Raw genomic sequence first — 21893 nt, forward strand, 5'->3', positions numbered from 1 at the left:
TATGAAATCTATAAACTTAGATACCACTTATATAAATATGACAAAAATATTTTTTTAAAGTTGTTTATACTTTAAAAATGTTCTCTTAAAAATATAGATTAATAAAAGTATAAATTATGAATAAAATTAAAGATGTAACAATAGAAATAATTATATTAATGATTTTAATTATATTAATTCAAACAACATTGAATTTCTTAAATCAATACAAAATAGTTTTTTTTTCAAAAGATCAATTTTATAATTAGGGGTAAACGCGGGTCAGATCAGATAGGATCAAATATGGCTAAAATCTCGATCCGATTTGTACTAAAATTATCGAATCGAATCCAATATCCGTAGTTTTTCAATCTTGGATCTAATCCGATCTGCAATTTGCGGATTGGATCGGATCGAATATCGAATATATCCACAAAACATAAAAATAAAAGTTTTTTAATTAAAAAATATCAATAAAATTCTTTTTTCTACTCTTTTAAATATTTTTACTCTTAAAAATAATAATAAATATACTTTTCTTAAACAATAAAAATAAAATAATACAGCATATATGATCATTATTAGTTAAAATAAAATATAAAAATAATATTTATTTATTTATTTTTGTGGATCCGTGGATATGCAGATACCTACATAAAATCCGCAATCTGATCGTATTCGTGCATCGAAGCCTTGCAGATCGGATCCATATTTGCAATTTTTAAATCGTATTCGAATAGACACCTGATGCATGAGCATCTTTCCTTTATTTTCTGTTTATTTTAAGTGAAAATGTAATAAGTTTTAATCTTATTTTAGTGTTTGAAACCTCTTTGAATGCTACTTTGAGTTGCTTTGGTGTTTCAATTATTTCAAGTGAAGCTCGAATCGGTTTGGCAGAGTTCATGTGCAAGAAAAGAGAAGAGTTTGGAAGCTGCCAAGCTGCCGCTAAACGCGGACCTAGCCGAATTTGGCGTTTAGCGCCAGCAATGCGGATCACACTTCACCAGAAGAGCATCTTTAGTTGGATTTAGCTTTTAATTGTTCTATTTTATTTTATTTTAGTTATTTTTAATTACAAACAAAATCTTTTAGGTTTAGAATTTATTATTTTGTTTTAATTTCAAATCAAATTAGGTTAGATATAAAAGGAAAAAGATTCAGTCCTTCGAGGGGATCTTCTCTTTTACGCACTTTCACATTTTCTGAACCCTAGTTTTCTCTCTGAGTCATGAGCCACTAAACCTCCTTGGTTAAAGTTAGGAGCTCTGTTTGTTTCTATGGATTAAGACTATTATTATTCTATTTTAATTTATGTATTGATTCAGTTTCAAGGATTACTTTCGTTCTTCATCTTATGAATTTGGGTATATCGGAAGAACAACCCTTATTCTATATGTATTCTTGTAATTCTTGGAAGAGTTATCTCACTTGAATACTAGCTTGAAAGCAAATTCTTCCTAAACTGCTAATTGCTTGGACTTAACGGGATACATGACATACAATCCTCTTATATTTGGGTAATTAGAGTTTTTGTGGTTAATAAACTAGAATTGAACCTAACCCTCTAATCTATATTAAGTGACCAAGAAATTGGTGGTTGACTAGTTAGAGGAGACTAAATCACTAAGGAATTAGGGTTTAGTCAATTACAATTTGCCATGAAATGAATCTTGCATGATTAAAATAGTTGGTAAGAAATCTTAATCTGGAAGAATAAAGAACTCCAAAACCTTAACTATATTCTCATATACTTTTCACACTAATTTCACTGTTTGCGTTCTTACTCTCTGAATTACTATTTAATACTTTTGAACCTCAAAACACCATTTTCTGCTTGCCTGACTAAGTTATTCATTCGACTATTGTTGCTCAGTCCATCAATCCTCGTGGGATCGACCCTCACTCACCTGAGGTATTACTTGGTACGACCCGGTACACTTGCTGGTTCAGTTGTGGACATTCTAATTCAGCACCAAATTTTTGGCGCCGTTGCCAGGGATTGACTGTGATTGACAACCAACCATTGTTTGATTGCTTAGATTAGGCGTTCTTAGTTTTTAGTTTTTATTTGTTTTTGTTCTTTAAATTTTTGAAAATTTATTTTGTTTTAGTTAAAATTTTTTTTTAATTTCTGAATTAAGTTTGGTGTCTCCTTATAAATTTTTATTTTATTTTTCCTGATTAATCTTCTTTTCATTGTTTTTGAATTTAGTTGTTAATTTCTCTTTATTACTTTTTGAAATTTTAGTGTTCTTTATTTAGTTCATTTTATTTTATTTCTTTTACACAAGATACCTCACTGGGAATTCTCTGCACTCTGGCGTAGAGATTCCTACCTTCTCTTTATTTTCTGTTGGTTATGAGCAGGAACAGGAACAAAGAGCCTCTTTTAGACTTTGATCCTGAAATTGAGAGGACCTTGAGGTGGTGTTTGCAACAAGCTAGAGCTTGTAAAGCCGGTGAAGACCTCAGGGATAATTTTGATAAGGAAGTTGAAGAGTCCACTATGGAGCCCAACAACAACAACAATGCAGTTAATACTAATGTTGTTAATCCTCCTCCTAATATGCCTGCATAACCTAGGAGAACACTTGACTCTTATACTGCTCCTAGCCCATATTTCTATGGGAATAGCATTGTTGTCCCCCCTATTGCTGCAAACAACTTTGAGCTAAAACCTCAGTTAATTTTTTTGGTGCAGCAAAATTGCTAGTTTCACGGACTCCCAAGGAAGATCCCAACTTGTTTATTTCTAATATCCTGCAGATCTGTGACACTGTAAAAACTAATGGAGTCCATCCTGACATCTACAAGCTACTTCTCTTTCCATTTGTTGTACGGGACCGAGCTAAACAGTGGACGGACACTCAACCCAAGGAGAGCTTGGACACTTGGGATAAGGTGGTCAACCGGTTTCTGACCAAATTCTTTCCTCCTCAGAATCTGATTAAGCTGAGGACGGATATTCATACCTTCAGGCAGAAAAAGGGTGAATCTCTTTATGAAGCTTGGAAAAGGTATAAGTTGATGATCAAGAAGTGTCCTCCTGATATATTCTCTGACTGGATACAGTTGCAGATATTCTATGAAGGAGTCTCAGAGACAGCTAGGATGTCCCTGGATAATTCTGCAGGAGGTTCAATCTATATGAAAAAGACCCCTGATGAAGCTATGGAGTTGATTGAAATGGTTGCTAACAACCAGTACTTATACTCTTCTGAGAGGACTTCTGTGAAGAAAGGAGTCATGTAGTAGGATACCTTGGATGCTATTCTTACCCAAAACAAGGCTATTTCTCAGCAAATTAATGCTATTACACAACACTTGAGTAGAATACAAGTCTCAGCAGTCAGTACTTAAGACACTTCTTATGATATGAGTGGTGGCTTCCCTCAAGGTGAGACTTATGGCTATGGCCAATTTACTTTTGAATAGGTTAATTTCATGGATAATGCCTCTAGACCTTCCAACAATGATCCGTTTTCTAAGACATAAAATCAAGGGTAGAGGAATCATTCTAACTTTGGGTGGAGAAGCCAATCTCAGAGGCAACCAAAATTCAATAATTCTCAGGATGGTTTTAATCAGAATACTTTCAACAACCGTCAATTTCAAGCCTCTCAGCCATACCAAGCACCCTCTCAGTCTCAGAATCCTCCTAACTTAGCCTCTATAGTTGCAGAACTCTCCAAGAACACTCATAGTTTTATGCAGAAGACCAGAGCTTCACTTCGGAACTTGGAGATACAAGTGGGTCAGTTGAGTAAGCAAATACCTGAGAGGAGGAAGTACAGGTTACTGAAGAATCAGAGAAAACAGAAGCTCCAGAAAAGACTGAGGGTACCACAGTACATGCTCCACCCAAGGCACCCGAGCACAAGCCGAAGTTGCCATACCCTCAGAAGCTCCGAAAAGAAACCAAGGACGAGCAATTCTCACAGTTCTTGGAAGTTTTTAGAAAGTTGCAAATCAATATTCCTTTGGCTGAGGTTTTGGAACAAATGCCTCTCTATGTTAAATTCACGAAAGGCTTACTCTCTAAGAAGAAGACCTTAAATGGAGATGAAATAGTGGTCCTGGCCAAGGAATGTAGTGCAATAATTCAGAGCAAATTGCCAAGAAAGATGCCAGATCCATGGAGCTCTCAGATTCTATGCACTATTGGGAACACAACCTTTGACAAAGCCTCATGTGATCTTGGTGCAAGTATCAATTTAATGCCCTTGTCTATGATGAAAAAGCTACAAATCCAAGAGGCACAACCAACAAGGATAGCATTACAAATGGTAGACAAATCTCTAAAACAGGCACATAGACTAGTGGAGAATGTCTTGGTCAAGGTTGGAAAATTTTTTCTCCCTGCAGATTTTGTAATCATTGACATGGGAAAGGATGAGAATGACTCTATATCCTAGAAAGACCATTCCTGGCCACTGAGAGAGCTCTAATTGTTGTGGAAAAAGGTAAATTGGTTTTGAGGATGCATGAGAATTATTTGGTATTCAAGGTTTTTAGACCATTATATCACTCTGGTGAAGGAGGAACTTGCATGAAGAGGGAACTCACTAACCCAAGTCTCCAAGGATTCCTGACTGAAGTAAAGCAGAGTTTACAGCTCAAGCCTCCTTTGGTGGGAACCAATACAATTCCTCCTAACATCAAACCTAAGTTTGGTGTTGGGTGTGCATTATCCACCAAGGAGAAAGGCCCCAAGAAGAAGGTACCCAAAAAATGGAGAAACAAGAAGATTCCCACTAAAGACTTCTCACTAGGAATGAAAGTGGTATTCACTAAAAGCCCAATCTTACCTCATACAATGAACATGATCCTATCTCTAGAGCATATTGAGTTAATCAATGAGAGCACAGGAAAAATATTCACAGTGAGAGGTGGGGAGATAAAGCACTATGATCACCCCTCTCTTTAGCAGAGTTGACCATCAAGCTAGTGACGGTAAAGAAGTGCTTGTTGGGAGGCAACCCAACTCTGAGTACCTTTGATTTTATTTTCAATTTAATATGCATTTATTTATAATTTTTATTCATAGTTTTTCTTGGTTTTATGATGTTTGTGGTCATGCAAAGTGTTTAGAATAGGAACAGAAGAATCTAGAAGAAGAACAGAACACCCTGAAGAGGATCTCAATTCGGGTGCTTTGGCGCTAAATGCTATGCTGGGCGTTTAGCACTGAGGAGCACGTAAATCAAGGTGGAGTTGCGTCGTGTTGGGTGTAAACACGGACTTGGGCGTTTAGCGCCAGATGGGCAGCAATGGTGCTAGCGTTAAATGCCAGGGAGCACATTTAACGCCCTGGATGGCACGAATCTCAAAGCTTCCATGCCTCATATGGCGCTAAACGCCACCTGGGCGTTTAGCACCAAGCCTCGTCCCTCAAAAAAAAATTTTTTTTTGGAGATACTGGCGTTAAACGTCAGGGAGGGCGTTTAACACCCTAGATGGCATCCATTTTACAGCGTTGTGGCGCTGAACGCCAAAGCTGGCATTTAGCACTAGCAACGCAGGTTTCGAATTTGAAAAAGGGGTTTAACCGTTACCAACGATTAATTCCCCACCCCCCTTTGACCATTCAACCCAACATCCCCACTCCCTCTCACCCCCTACCCACTTTCCCATCCCCATTCATTCTCCCATATGCCAACCACCCTTCACATCACCCAATCATATCCCATCAATCCCACCAAATCTCTTTACCCCATTCCCCAACGGTGACACCCCCTTCCTCATTCAACCCCATTTAATTCCATTTCATCCTCACCCTTTCTCACTATAACCGTGCCCCCATCCCTCCCTCCTTATATATACCCCATTTTTCTATCTTTTTTACCACACTACAATTCACCCAATTTACTTGCATCCATCCTCTTCAAGGAAGAGAAAAGAAAACGCTCCTGCAATCGGTCCATTCAAATTTAGCCGGTATTTTTCTAAGACCCACAAGGATCACTTTAACGAGATTGTGAGCAAAAAGAAGGTGATCCCCGGAGGTCCGATTTGATTTGCAGCCGAATGAGTATCCGGAGATCTGAGAACAGATTCTGAGGAGGGGTTGACATATGCTATGCAACCCTGTGACAGATGTGGGTGTTCTGATGGTCAAGGAGTACTATGCCAATGCTTGGGTGACTTACAAGAATATCAAGGGCGTGAACCCCAACCCAAAGAACTGGCGTACTATGGTCTGAGGGAGGATTCTAGAGTTTGGTTCGGAGAGAGTGAGGGATATACTTCAGTTGCCACCATCCAGAGATGACCCTCACTCATACACTCAGAGGGTCAATACTGATCAAAGATTGGACTAGGTCCTCACAGATATATGCCTTCCCAGAGCACAGTGGAGGAGGGATGCTAGAGGTCAACCATACCAGTTGGGAAGACATGATCTGAAGCTGGTTACTCGAGGATGGTTGGAGTTCATACAGTGCTCCATCATCCCTAGGAGGTTACCATCAACCGAGCTATGATGATTCACTACATCATGCTCGGTAATGAGATGGAGGTACAGCGTGTGATCCCTCAGGAGTTGTATAGCATAGCCGCGAAGGCCTCCACCTCTGCTAGATCGGCCTTCCCTCACCTCATTTTTCGCCTGTGAGAGGCCGCTCGAGTCCGCATTGACGAAGATACCCCTATTGATGTTGACAGACCAATTACTAGGAGGGGTATGGAGTATTCCAAGGAGCTTGGACGAGCACTGTCTCAGGAGCTAGTTCCCCCGCCTTAGTAGAAGTAGCCTGAGATGCCTCAGGGATATTATTTCCCCCCTCGTGACTATTAAAATCAGTTGACGACATCTATGGGCAGCTGACGTCGTCTGTTGACCAACTGAGGATAGAGCATCAGGCCACTCTGCCCTCCTTCAGCAGCTAGTGGAGGAACAACAGAGTCAGAGGCGAGAGTTGGAAGAGCTGAGGCACTGGAGAGGATTCCCAGGAGGGAGCAGCCACCAAGACTAAGGTGGTTGAGTTTCATTATCTGCTGCTTTATCTATTTTCTATTTTTCCAGTTATTTTATCTTGCTTTCTGTTATCTGTTTGAATTCCTTTGCATGACTATTAGTAGTATTTTATTATTTTTCTAGCTTAGTTTTTTAATTTGATATTTTATGTTTATTTTAAAAAAATGTCTCATGTATTGCTCACTGAGCTTGAAAAAAAATCAAAAGAAAAAGAAAAGAAGTAGTAAAATACATGAGACTTGAGTTATATATTCTGAGTTGTTCTAGTTGCTTTGATATGGTGGTATTATCTATAATTCTGAATGTAAAATTGATATTGAAGTTAAGAGTGTTAATTCCTGAGATACAGAAACTTAGAGAAATATTATGGATTCTCTAAATTGAGTAAGACATTGATCCTTGAAGCAAAATAAATAGCAAAAAGAAAAATAAAAAGCAAGGTCCAAGGCTCTGAGCATCAATGGTTAGGAAGGTCAAACATGATTAAAAGCTTAAAAAGTTGTTTTTCTAACCATATGCTTGTGGTGTGAAAGTGTCAAGTAACCCTTGAGATAGAGCACTAAGAGCCGAGACCAAGTGCAATTACAAAGTATGCCAAAGGCTCTGAGCACCACTGACTGGGAGGAATTAAAAGAAAGATAAGAACTCAAAGAATTCTCCAGTTAAGTGCTTGTGGTGTTGTTGTGTCAAGTTAAGCCTGAGACAAAACACTTAGAGTCACGGCTAGGCTCAAGGTGCAAAGCACCAAAGAAAAGAAAAGAAAAAGTTGTTTTCAAGGATCAATCAGAGCTTAAGGAGGAAGAGAATCCATAATATCATTCGAATTCTAGTTCTGAATGATATCAATATTTCTGAGCTTCAAAAGATAGTGAGATGCCAAACCTATTTAAAATCACAGTGGCATTAACCCCACTCAGTAATTGGAATGGAGCTTAAATGAACACTCAAGTCTTAAGCAATTTTTCTTCTCAGCCCTACACTGTTTTTAGTTGCTTGAGGATAAACAACATTTCAAGTTTGGTGTTGTGATGCGTGAGCATCTTTTTTTTATTTTTTGTTTATTTTAAGTGAGAATTTAATAAGTTGTATTCTTATTTTAGTGTTTGAAGCCTCTTTGGATGCTACTTTGATTTGCTTTGGTGTTTCAATTATTTTAGGTGAAGTTCGGATCGATTTGGCAGAGTTCGTGTGCAAGAAAAGAGAAGAGTTGGAAGCTGCCAAGCTGGCGCTAAATGCGGACCTGGGCGTTTAGCGCCAGCAACTCAAAAACGCGTGGCGCTAAACGCCAAGTCTAGCATTTAGCGCTAGGAAGGCATAACCAAAGGAGGAGTTTCTGCCCATAAGGGCGCTAAATGCCGAATCTGGCGTTTAGCGCCAGCAATGCGGATCACACTTCAACAAAAGAATATCTTTAGTTATATTTAACTTTTAATTGTTCTATTTTATTTTATTTTAATTATTTTTAATTACAAACAAAATCTTTTAGGTTTAGAATTTATTATTTTGTTTTAGTTTCAAATCAAATTAGGTTAGATATAAAAGGAAAAAGATTCAGTCCTTCGAGGGGATCTTCTCTCTCACGCACTTTCACATTTTCTGAACACTAGTTTTCTCTCTAAGTCATGAGCCATTAAACCTGCTTGGTTAAGGTTAGGAGCTCTATTTATTTCTATGGATTAAGACTATTATTATTCTATTTTAATTTATATATTGATTTAGTTTCAAAGATTACTTTCGTTCTTCATCTTATTATGAATCTGGGTATATCGGGAGAACAACCCTTATTCTATATGCATTATTGTGATTCTTGGAAGAGTTATCTCACTTGAATACTAGCTTGAAAGTAAATTCCTCCTAAACTGCTAATTGCTTGGACTTAGCGGGATACGTGACATATAATCCTCTTATATTTGGGTAATTAAGATTTTTATGGCTAATAAACTAGAATTGAACCTAAACCTCTAATCTATATTAAGTGAGCAAGGAATTGGCGGTTGATTAGGTTAGAGGAGACTAAATCACTAAGGAATTAGGGTTTAGTCAATTACAGTTTGCGATGAAATGAATCTTGCATGATTAAAATAGTTGGTAAGAAATCTTAATTCAAAAGAATAAATAACTTCAAAACCTTAACTATATTCTCATATACTTTTCACACTAATTTCACTGTTTGCGTTCTTACTCTCTGAATTACTGTTTAATACTTTTGAACCTCAAAATACCATTTTCTGCTTACCTGACTAAGTTATTCATTCGACTATTGTTGCTTAGTCCCTCAATTCTCGTGGGATCGACCCTCACTCACCTGAGGTATTACTTGGTACGACCCGGTGCACTTGCCGATTCAGTTGTGGATATTCTAATTTCGCACCAACACCACGGATATGCAGATCGGATCCGATCCATGAACACCCCTATCCACAGCAATATCAATATGTGTCCTTAGGACATAAGATAAATAAATCTTATTGATAATTATCTTTTTTATAATATTTGATGCAGTATTACATTAAATATTTTTTTCTCTTATATTAGTTCCTTTAAAAGAAGTGAATGTATTATTGACCCCTTAATAACAATCTTAGCTAATGTGAAACCTATAAACTTAGGGCAACACTAATATAAAGATGGTAAAAATATTTTTTTAAGTTGTTTATCTGGTCACACTTAAAAAATGTACTCTAAAAAACATAAATTAATAATTAAAGTATAAATTATTAATAAAATTAAAGATGTAAAAAAAAAATAATTATATTAATGATTCTAATTAATATTAATTCAAATGACATTAAATTTTTTAAACTAATATATTACAATTTTTTTAAATTTGAATTTTACCAGAAGATTATTGAGTGACGATTGAAAGTTTTTAATTCATCCTCTTAATATTTAAATAGATAAAAATTTAAATATATATGTTATTTATTTTTTTAAAATTAAAATGTAAAATATTTAAAAGATGCATTTTATTTAAAAATTAAAAAGATAATTTTTAGGAGAATGATTTAGAAATCTTAATCATTTTTCAAACTTATATATGTGCAAAACAAAATAACGTATGTAAACATAATAAATACATTGTTGAGTTTGAAAAAACAAAAATAATAATTTTAATAATGACTAAATATTATAATTTTAGGTTAAAAATTCAATTATGTGTGTAATTTATTTGGCTATTGTGCAGGACAAATGTAATAAAAATACAATTATTTAGGCCTAAGAACAATTGCAAACATTCCACTCCCATATGGGCCAATTGCAACAAGCCAACTCCTATTATCTTCTCTCTGACCTATAAACAAATGATCAAAATACTGTCATCTATCTTCAGTTTGTGACCCACGTGACTAACCCTAGATTAAGAAAAAAAGAAATTTTTTCACAAGTAAAAAGGTTTTTCAGCTAAGGGTTCAATTAAAAGAGAAAAAGTGATTACCGAATTCAAGTAACAAAAAAGAAAGAAGAAGAAAAGTCAAAAGCTAGTGCACAAAAGCAAAAATCAAATCAAAAGTTAAATCAGAATAACATTTTTATCTTTATGTTTTCATTGTAGCTGGTTGAAGTTGCCTTCTTTTTGTATGCATCATTCGAATAAAAAGAAAAAAAATAGAGATTGTGTATCACTACTACAAATCAAAAGTCAAAAATAAAACTTGGAGCCAAAAAATGGATGAATGGCTCAGATCCTTAAAGGCAAAAAAAAGAAAGAAAGAGAAGCAGTAAAGTAAGGTAAGGATGCATGCCAACTTTAATCACTGCTGTTGTCCTATCTCTCCTCTGCGTCTCTGATATGAATTTTGGAGAAGAAAAACAAGTCAACGATGTTCAATCAAGCTCAAGTTTTGGAAGCTTTACTCTTCTTTAAAAAGGGTAAACAAACAGAAATTAAACCAAGGAGAGTGAGCACACTGTTTGAAACTTTATAGCTTTCAAGTTATCCCTTCTTCTCCTTCATGACTTTACAATGAATATTTTGTTCTTTAGTTTTATCTTTCTTTGTTTCTTATCAATAGAAAAATGACATTATGTGAGGTATTAAAAAAAGTCATTGAGAGAAAAGGCAAAGAGAGTAATCTTGGAGAAAAGTCATAAAATTATTTCAAATTCTTTTGTTTATATTTCTGTTTTGTATTCATGATTCTGAGAAGATTTTTTTGCTAAGTTGGGTGAGCACTTAGTGGTTGAAAGTTTAGGGAGTGAACCTAGCCAAATCAAGGTTGGGTAATTTGTCCCAGATAGGATTGGGTAGAATCCTAGAAAATTGATGATTGTAATCTTCGTGAAAGATAGTAAAAATTTCACCACAATTGTGGTGGAGACTGGATATAGGCAACATTATATATGGTGGTTGAATCAGGATATATAGCTGTGTCATTTTCTCTTTGTATACTCAAAAGTAATGTGTTTTTTCTATTCTGTTTCTGGTTTTATTCAATATGAGACAAAATAAAATTATTTTCTGCAATATTACAGACTCAACATCAACACTGAGATTGAAGTTAAAGTGTACAAATTTTAAAAGAACTCATAAATTTAACCTCTTTTCTTTAGGCCATAGAGAACTTTTATACATAAAAGTTTTTAAATCATTAAAGTTAAATACTCTAGTAATCCCTACAATTACGCTGAATTTATAATTATATTTTTATATTTTAAAAGTTTTTAATATGATCTCTACAATAAATTTAAATTTGTAATTACATTCTTATCGTTCTAAAAATGTTTAACTTAAGGAAAAATGTTGAGACATATTTGCTAATGGTGTAAGATAAATGAAAATAATAAATAACGTTTTGTATTAATAGAGATCTAATTATAAATTTAAAATCAGAATAAATGGTCAAATTAGTCCCGTAAAGATCACTCATTCTTCAAATTAGTCTTTGAAATATTTTTTTAATCAAATTCATCATTCAAATATTTTTAGTTTAGTCATTTTAGTCTTTTGGTCACTTTCGTTACTAATGGAATCAAAAATTTGTTAATATGACACGTTAAGGAACACCACAACACACACTTAATAGTCTTAATTAATTAGTGATTAATATGATAAATTTATGAAATTAGATCAAATCAACTCTAAATTAAGAAATTCTAATGATTAAGTTCTTCTCTCAATTAGGTTTTGATATGATCTAATTTCATAAACTTATCATACTAATAATCAATTAAAATTTCTATGTGTGTTGTAATATCACTTAACGTGCCACTTAATAAATTTTGGCACCATCAACAAAGAAAATGACAGAAAGATTAATGTGATTAATTTAAAATCTTTAAGGGATAAATTTGATTAAAAAAAATTTTGATGACTAATTTGAAGAACAAGTGGTCTTTTAGAGACAAATTTGACGATTTATCCTTTAAGATTAGTATAAAAATTTAAATTTTTAAAATATAAAAACTAAAAAAGTAAGTTAACGAATCATTAATTATTTAATATCATATAGTGAATTAGTGATTACTATCTTCAGTGAACTGAAAAGAGTGATAATGATCTTAAACCAACTAAGCTCACGAATTAACTGTAATGAGTTTGAATAATGAGTGCGTCTTCACTTCTTAGTTCTTAATATCCAAGTTTTTTATCTAGGTTCAAGTCAACATATTTAAAGAACAAGATGCAGTCATTGTTACGTATTTTATGTCTCTTTTTATTTTTAGAAAAAATCTAGGGGCCAGCAATTTTTGTGTTTTCTGGTCAGCACTTAACCATCAAAATAAAAGTGAGTGATCTCCCACTATTAGATATAATCTCACACCATTAAAAATATTATTGATGGCCAATTGATGGTTATAAAATACCAAAATTGCTGGCTCCTAGCATTTCTCTTATTTTTATTTTATTATAAAGGAATTTTTATTTTTGATTGAAATTGTAAAATAATTAAGATAACTTATGAAAAAAACTAGTCCATACGTACTCTTTTTTTCTATTGGATATCATAAAATTATCATGTCCAAAGCAAAAATAATAAAATAATAAAATCATCTTAATACAAATAATAATAATAATCATAATTATAATAAAGAAAAAGATATACTCACGAACTAAACTGGCCATATAACTAGCCGACTAAAAAGGAAAAGGGAGGTTAATTTATGCAAATAAAAAAAAATTATATAGCAAATTTCATAGTTAGTTTAAAAAGAAAAAATTCAACAAATAAAGTAGAGTAAAGAGACAAAATAAAAATCATAAAATAAGATAAAAACACCAATTTTTTTTTATCTTTTATATTACCATCAATAATTAAAAGAATCAGTATAATTCCAATTTCTGTAATTTCTGTCTAAAGATACAATAGTTTCAGCAATACTTAGCACCTTATTCTAAAATTTTTTTGTTGATTTTTTTTAACCAAATATTCTAAATAATATAATAGAATAAATTGATCACAAGCTATCCAAGCAGGGGCGGAGACTCACTATGGAAAAGGGAATAACGGTCTCCCTAAATTTTAATTTTTTTTCATATAATTATATATAAATTTTAATTTATCTCTCCTAAAATTTTTATTTTAGTTTTATTTTATTATAAAATTATCTCCTTTTTAATGTTCGATCTAGTTCTACCCCTGTATCCAAGTCTCAAAATTCAAGGACGCCGGCTTTAGAGGCCAAACAATACCACACATGCCAAGATAATACTCACAAGTAACAAACAATTACCGAATATTTTTAACATTTTTACTACATAATACACATACATAAGTTGTCATTAAGAATAAAAAACATTCAATCTACTCAACTTATTCTTAGTATTAATTCTATTAATTAAGACAAATTAAACCAAATAAAAATTTCAATTCAAAATGTAACTATTCTTTTTCAAATGATTTTAGTAAAATTATAACTTGATATATCTTTTAGAACTGTTTCTACTTGTAAAATCTGCATAAAATAATTAATAATAAAAATTTTATTTTTATCAAATTTTTATACAAGTCTTTTTTTTCTCGTGTCAATTTAGTTAATTGTAATACACTACGAAATGAACTCAACAATTCTAATTTTCATTTATAGAAATCTTTCTTTCGTTAAAAATTTCAAAACCACTCTAATTGATCTCAAAATTTACATTTTTGTACGGTTGATTTTTTTGGTTTGAAACTAAAAAAAACCTTTAAAGAATACATTGTAACTAATTATCCTTCTAAAATAGGGGCGTTCTAGCGTACAGACGCAAGTTGGGGAAGGTGTACAGAGAATTTGTTTTTTGTGCTGGAAAGAGGACGCGTGTGAGGTTGGATTTTGTAACGGAAAAGAGTTCGACGGTGCGGGATTTGATGTTGGCTTAGAAGGCTTACAAGAGGTGAGCCTAGCCGATGCTATTAATTAAAGAGGGATATGGAATCAGGAATGGATTGATGGGTGGGTCATTCTGGATGTGGGCTTTGGGAGAAAAATAATTTTGGGTCAATTTCGGAAGAAAAAAAAATTGAGTTAGGGTGGGAAAAGGGAAACAGTATGCAGGAGTAGTTTCCTAACCAAAGTCCCACCCACTTTCTCCGTTGCAAAGGTGGATGTGGCCAATGCTTCCCTGATTTGAAGAGTGGTCGTCCCCGGCGGCACTTGCGCAGGTCTGGGCACCGTGTTAGGGTCGCAGCGCAGGCATGAGGTTGTGTTCGAGTCGTTGTCTCCAGTGCTGAACGCGGCTCCCCACGCTGAAGGATGGAGTGAGCCGTACTTCGCACCGGCTGATTTTAATAAATAGTTGTCGTATATATTAGTATAATAGATATAAATTTATTAATAAATTATTAAAATTTGAGAATAATTATTACTTTAACATAAAGATAAAATAAAATATTTATGATAGAGTAAAATTAACATAATACTTATTATTCCTGTTTCATATTATTTTAGAATAACTGGATATTCTTAAATTGTTAGTAAAAATATGCATTTTAAATTTTAATTTTAATTTTTTTACTTTTTTTTATTTCTTATTTACATAGAACCGGGTTAACCAGTTCAATCAGTTATCCACCAGTTCAATGAATAATCCAGTAACCTACTAAATTAGTAGGTTTGATCACCAGTTCGGTTCTGACAACTATGATCAATAGAACTCGATTTTACCCCATGGGTGTTATATTTTTGGAAGAGTCAGAGACGCAGGAGGAGTGGATTAGAACTGGTTCTAACAGTGATAGCGAAGAAAGATAAAGGTCATTTCAGAAACCCAAATTCTTGGACTTCCACAATCATTATTTTTCCTTAAAATCGCTCGACGGAAAACTGCCGAACTAGGCCAGGAATCGGCCAGTTGGGCCATACCTGCCGATAAAGTCCCGGCTGGGCCGAGCCGGTAGCCTGCCGGTTAGGATATAACTACGTTGTTTGGTAATTTGAAGAAAAAAAAAAAAGAGAAAACGTATCCACTCGTGAACCAACCCCGCTCTTCCCCCAATCATTCACTCATTTGTCACTACTCACTCCCTGCACTGGACAACTCTGATAGCAAAGGAAAACCCTACCCCTTCATCGCCGCCGCTGTCCCCAGGTCCTCAGCGTCGCCGCTTCTACCTCTTCCCCGTGTGGTTTTAATCTTGGCTGGCACATCATTTTCATCTTCCTCTTTCCCGGGTAGTTCGGCACGTCGTGTTTTTCTTCGCTGGCTTCTCGGTACGGATTCTAACTTAGTGGCACTGCTTTCAATTCTTCGCCTCCGCTTCTTCCTTCTACTTTCTAAATGTTCGGTCTTCTTCTTCGTCGGAAGTTCAGAAATTATTGTACAACTTTTGTTCCATTTCTCCTTTAATGTTTTGTGTTTGGCTAATTTTTCTCTCTACAAACAGAAAAGTGATTTTGTTCATAAAACCACTTTTACAACAAGCAATAATTTCTAGCTTCTCCGTTGCACTAACGTGCGTCTAACCACTACCTTCAACATTTATGTTTGTTATACCCTACTTTCTCCTTTATACAAGATATTGCATTATTTATAGAATTCTTATTATTTTTCTCTAACTGAAATCTTTTTTTATTATTTATTATTTATATTTTTTGTTAATTTTTTTATTTGACATTATATATTTTTAAAGTTATAATCTTTGTGTATTATATTTATTATTATCTTTTTATAATACAATTTATTGATCTCATTAGGTCAATTAAATTAAGCAAAAAAATTTAACCATAAAAAGTTAGTAAATGGGAGTTTGCGTAAAATTGATTTTGCAAACTTGATTTTGATAAAAATAGTTACTTTGTGTTAAAGTGATTTATGTTTGGTAATTTTTGTATCAAATTGATTATAGTAAAATAAATGTTATTTGGCTTATACCATTGCAAATCACTTTTAGATAAAAATTTCCTAAAATAGATCTCAACTTAAATAATTTTTTTATATTATCCTATCATTCTAATTTACATATTTAAATAGATCTTATTAATTAATTTTATAATCGAATTTGTATTTACTTACTAAAATAAAAATAATATATAAAAATAGATAAAATATATTTAAAAATAAAAATAAAACAATATTAATTTTAGATATATAAATTTTAAAACAATATATTTTTATTTTATTTTTTTATAAGAATCATAATCTATGTTATAAAAAATTACACTAACACATAGTATATGAGAATTACAATTATAAAAGAGAGTACTAAAAATAATAAAAAAAATTAAATTTTTACTTTATAGTAACTGAAACAACTCTGAAAATTTTTTATGATCTTTTTATATAGTATATTTTAAGTATTTTTAATATGCTATAATTTTTTACTATTTTTATTATTTATAGTTAATTTTTTGTTTAATTTACTTTACCTAATAGAATCAACAAATCATATCATACAAACATAATACACAAAATTCAGAATTATAAAAGTGTATAATATCAAACAAACAGTTAAAAAAAATAAGAATAATAAATAATAAAAAAATAGAGCTCCTATAAATAGAAATAAAACGAATTTTATAAATAATATAACAACATACATGAAGGATGAAGTTGGTAAAAGATAAATAAATAGTTAGTATCCATAGCTAAAAACTCGTTAGGAATAGTTGCTTCTTGTAAACTTCGATTTTGGTAGCAAAATCACTTCTGCCTTCATGAAAAAAATTTTACCAAACCAAAAATTAAAGCTTTTAAAAAGTCTAAACGTGTTTCTTCTCTTCCAACAACTTCTCAAAACACACCCTATCTTCAGTGTTAAAAAAATAATTAGTGTGATTGCATTCCTTCTTTCACTTCCTTAATTTTGTTCGACTTTATTTGGGTCATACAAAGTTTTCTTTTGTTTGGTCAACCTTCAAACAACACAAGTAATTAATGTTCCAATATGCTTGTAACTCATGCCACCCTTACAAAAATGATGACACCACGGCCCACCCATATCCAAGGCCACACATGGAGCCCATCCAAGCACGGCCCAATGCTCCACATCTTACCGCAGCTACTTCTACCCAAACGGAGCCAATTCTCTTCCCTCACATCAGCTAATCGGCTACATGGTGGCTTCACATTACACCGTTTTCCATGGACACCTGTCAGCACCACATAGTCCCAAAAGGAATATCTGTATCCTCACATCTGTATACTATAACCCGCCTCTAGAATATGAAAATTACTTCTAATGATTAAAAATAAGAGATACTATGTATCACATCATTTAACTTACACCAAAATTAAAGTTAATGAATTTACGACCCTTTAGTTTATAGACCCGCAAGCATTAACAATAATTAGATTTTTTAATTTATAATATCAACATATATTCTTAAGATACAAGATAAATAAGATTTATTAATAATTATCCTTTTTAAAAGAAGTTAATGTATGTTGACCTCTTAATAACAATCTCAACAAATATGAAACCTATAAACTTAGGCATCTCTCCTATAAAAATGATAAAAAGTAATTTTTCTAAAGTTGTTTTTCTGGTCACATTTAAAAAATATACTCTAAAAGCCGTAAATTAATAATAAAAATATAAATTATGAATAAAATTAAAGATGTAAGAGAAAAATAATTATATTAATAATTTTAACTAATATTAATTTAAATGATACTAATTTTTTTAAAATAATACAAAATAATTTTTTCAAAATCTTAATTTCATAATAATATCAATATATATTCTTAGAACACAGGATAAATAAATTTTATTAATAATTCTTCTTTTTTCAATATTTGACGTAGTATTACGTTAAATATTTTTGAGATAATACTCAATTTGGTCCCTAAACTTACACGCGAGTCTCAATTTAATCCATGAAGTTTCAATTGCTTCTATTTAGTCTCTAAACTTTGTGAACATAACTCATGTTAGTCCTTGAAACAATTTTCAACGTACAAACGTTAACAAAACACTGTCGTGACAGCTGGATGCCACACTAAACTTTGTAAAATGATGTCGTTTTGGTTTTGGCACTCAAATAACCTAAAAACAACATCCTAAATGGTGTTTATTAAAATTTTACCTAACAAAATAAGTAATACGATGCCGTTTTGAGCTATTTAAATGTCAAAACCAAAATTGCATCATTTTACAAGTTTTAACGTGACATGTGATAGTCTACAACAGCACTCTATTAACGTTTTTATACTAAAAATAGTCTCAGGGACTAATATGAGGCACATTTATAAACTTTAGAGACTAAATAGAGATAATTGAAACCTCAGAAACTAAATTAAAACTCACATGTAAGTTCAGGACCAAATTAAGTATTATCTCAATATTTTTTCTTTCACTTATATTAATTCCTTTAAAAGACGTGAATGAATTGTATCCCTTAATAAAAATATCAACAAATGTGAAACCTATAAATTTAGGGCATCACTCATATGAACATGGCAAAAATAACTTTTTTTTAAAATTGTTTATTGGATCACACTTAAAAAATTACTCTAAAAAATGTAAATTAATAATTAAAGTATAAATTATTAATAAAGTTGAAGATGTAAGAACAAAAATAATTATATTAACCATTTTAACTAATATTAATTCAAACGATACTAAATTTTTAAATTAATATAAAATATTTTTTTAAAATTTTAATTTTACAATAAATTTATTGGGTGATGATTGAGAGTTTTTAATTTATTCTCTTAATATTTAAATAGATAAAAATTTAAATATATGTGTTATTTTTAAAATATTAAAATGCAAAAAATTTAAAATATTTTATTTAGAAATTAAAAAGATAATTATTAGGAGAATGATTTAGAAATCTTAATTGATTTTCAAACTTATATATGTGCGAAATAACACATGTAAATATAATAAGTACATAGTGATTAATTTTGGTATTAATAAAATATTTTTTATTATCTAATATTTATTTTTATCATTATTTATTTTTATTTTATGTGTCAATCTTAAATTGTTTTTTATTTGATTTTAAAATAAAAATTAAAATTAACAAAGTGAAATATTTACTGATTTATAATAGAGTGTTAGTGGTACTCCTTCAAAAACTTATTAAGCGAAAAGATAAATAGTGCCAAGAAAGAGCAAGGATTTTTCTATTAAAAGTAAATCTAACATTGAGATATTTTCATTTGTGATATTTTAATAACATTATTTTTCTCCTTTTATTTATACATAATTGTTTTTAAATCATTAAAGTTAAATATTCTGTTAATCCCTATATATAATTACATAAAATTTATAATTATATTTTATATTTTAAAAAATTTTAGTTGGATTTGTACATTAGTTTAAAATTTGTAATGACATTCTGGTCGTTCCAAAAATATTTAACTTAACAGAAAGTATTGAGACATATTCACTAATAGTGTAAAATAAATAAAAATGATAAATAATATTTTTTATTAATAAAGATCTAACTATAAAATTAAAATTGTTAACTCGACAGGAGTGGCAGGAGGACTTGTGCTAGTTTGGAAGGATAGTATCAATGTTCAAATTATTAGCAGTGAAAAATTTTTTGTGGCAGTCGAAATTAAGGAAGTCGGAAGCAGTGAGGTATGGACGTTCATTGGTGTCCATTTGAGTTGTTCGGAACAAATTTGATCCTTACAGTTTGAGGAGCTTACAACAATGAGCCAACACCTGGAAGGAAAAGTGATAATAGCAGGCGATTTTAATGCTATAACAAGCCAAGCGAAAAAGGAGGGTGGAGGCCAAAAATCAGCAACCACCATTGCAACATTCACTAATTTTATTGACAGTAACGAATTAGTGGATATTGGAATGGTGGGGCGCCCTTTCACGTGGACAAATCGAAGACAAGGAGAGGATTTGGTGAAGGAGAAGCTTGACCGCTATTTAGTTGGGATGAAATGGAAGTTGAAGTTTCCGAATGCAGTGGTGCACAGGCTCACAGAGTCAGGCTCGGATCATGCTCCAATTTTGATGGAAACCGAACCTCAATTCTGGCAAAGTAAAAGGCGGTTTAAATACCAGGAATGTTGGTGTGGAGAAGAGGATGTCAAGAGAATTGTCAGTGAAGTGTGGAGAATGGAAGTTATAGGCTCGGCTATGTTTTCCTTGGCCCAAAAGTTAAAAGTTTGTAGACATAGACTAGTTTAATGGCAGAAAACTCACAAAGCAAACTCCGGGAAAGAAATTGAGGATCTTCAAGCTAAACTAGAGGAGTTGCGGGTGGCTGGAATCAATGGGGGAGAGGAGGTTACCAGTTTATAGGAGAAGTTGGAGCTGGCATATTTGAAAGAAGAGAGCTATTGGCGAGAAAAATCTAGAGTCAAGTGGTTAAAAGAAGGAGATCAGAACACTAGATTCTTTCACCAGAAATTTCAATCAAGGATGCGAAGGAACAGAATTTGGAGATTAGTGGGGAGGGACAATGAGATTGCATCGAAACCGGAGGATATTGCAAAGGTAGCTGAAGACTACTTTTGCGATATTTTTACTTCTTCTTATTCGGCTGATCCGAATCCATACTTAGAGGATTTGGAGCCTAAGGTTACAGCTTCCATGAACCGTAGGCTCCAAAGGCCAGTAACTATGGACGAGGTCAAAAGAGCTACATTTAGTGTTTATGCTTAGAGTGCTCCTGGTGATGACGGGTTTACAGCTAAGTTTTTTCACTTTTTCTGGGATATAGTTGGAGGTGATGTTTTTAAGGCAGTGAGAAGTTTCTTTCACAGTGGTAGAATTTTAAAAAGCTTCAATCATACTCAAATTTGTTTGATTCCAAAGGTGCCAGATGCTAGTGACATGACTCAGGTACGACCGATCAGTTTGTCTTCAGTTATGTATAAAATTATTTCTAAAGTTATGGTGCACCGATTACAAGGTATTATGAATAAAATTATAAGCCCAAATCAGAGTGCGTTTCTCAAAGGTAGACTCATTTCAGATAATATTCTAATTGCCCACAAATGTATGCACTATTTGAAAAATAAGAGAAGTGGGGCAGAGCATGAGATGGCTATTAAACTAGACATGAGCAAGGCTTATGATATGGTTGAATGGCATTTTTTATGGTATATTATGGATAAGTTGGGGTTTGATGCTAAATGGATTAACTGGACTAAGGAATTGGTAACGACTGTTTCTTACTCTGTCGTTGTGGAAGGTCAACCTTTTGGCTATTTTAGGCCAAATAGGAGCATCCGACAGGGTAACCCCCTATCTCCATATCTCTTTCTTTTTTGTGCAGAAGGGCTTTCCTTCTTGCTACACAAGGCAGAGCAAAACAGATTAATTTAAGGAGTTCAAGTTAATCGGAGATGCCAAACAGTTAATCACCTTTTGTTTGCTGATGATTCAATCCTTTTTTGCAAGAGCGCACCTAATACAAGCCAAAGTATTCTAGAATTGCTAGAGATCTATGAGGGTTTCAGTGGGCAAAAAGTCAATTTGAATAAGTCGGCTATCTTTTTCAGTCACAACACACCTCAGAACACAAGACTAGCAGTTGCTCAGACACTAAATATTGAACATATCGGAGCACAAGACAAATACCTGGGACTGCCCTCTAT

General features: G+C 32.7%; 1 protein-coding gene across 1 annotated transcript; it reads left to right on the forward strand.

Moving 5' to 3' along the window:
* The first annotated feature begins 19986 nt into the window (after positions 1 to 19986).
* LOC148566788 (uncharacterized) lies at positions 19987 to 20592 on the forward strand. The gene is made up of 2 exons (XM_088484431.1): positions 19987 to 20388; positions 20485 to 20592. The coding sequence occupies exons 1-2, from the start codon at positions 19987 to 19989 to the stop codon at positions 20590 to 20592; spliced, it is 510 nt and encodes a 169-aa protein (XP_088340557.1).
* The last annotated feature ends 1301 nt before the right edge of the window (positions 20593 to 21893 follow it).

This window comes from Arachis ipaensis, chromosome B4, assembly GCF_059453495.1.
Source record: "Arachis ipaensis isolate K30076 ecotype BB chromosome B4, ASM5945349v1, whole genome shotgun sequence".
In the NCBI taxonomy this organism is placed as follows: domain Eukaryota; kingdom Viridiplantae; phylum Streptophyta; class Magnoliopsida; order Fabales; family Fabaceae; genus Arachis; species Arachis ipaensis.

Bases quoted from the DNA above. Each gene is read 5' to 3' on its own strand.
- LOC148566788 (XM_088484431.1), top strand. From the start codon at position 19,987: ATGAGCCAACACCTGGAAGGAAAAGTGATAATAGCAGGCGATTTTAAT. The intron at 20,389-20,484 runs GTCAGTGAAGTG...GTTTAATGGCAG, and splicing joins AAGAGGATGTCAAGAGAATT to AAAACTCACAAAGCAAACTC.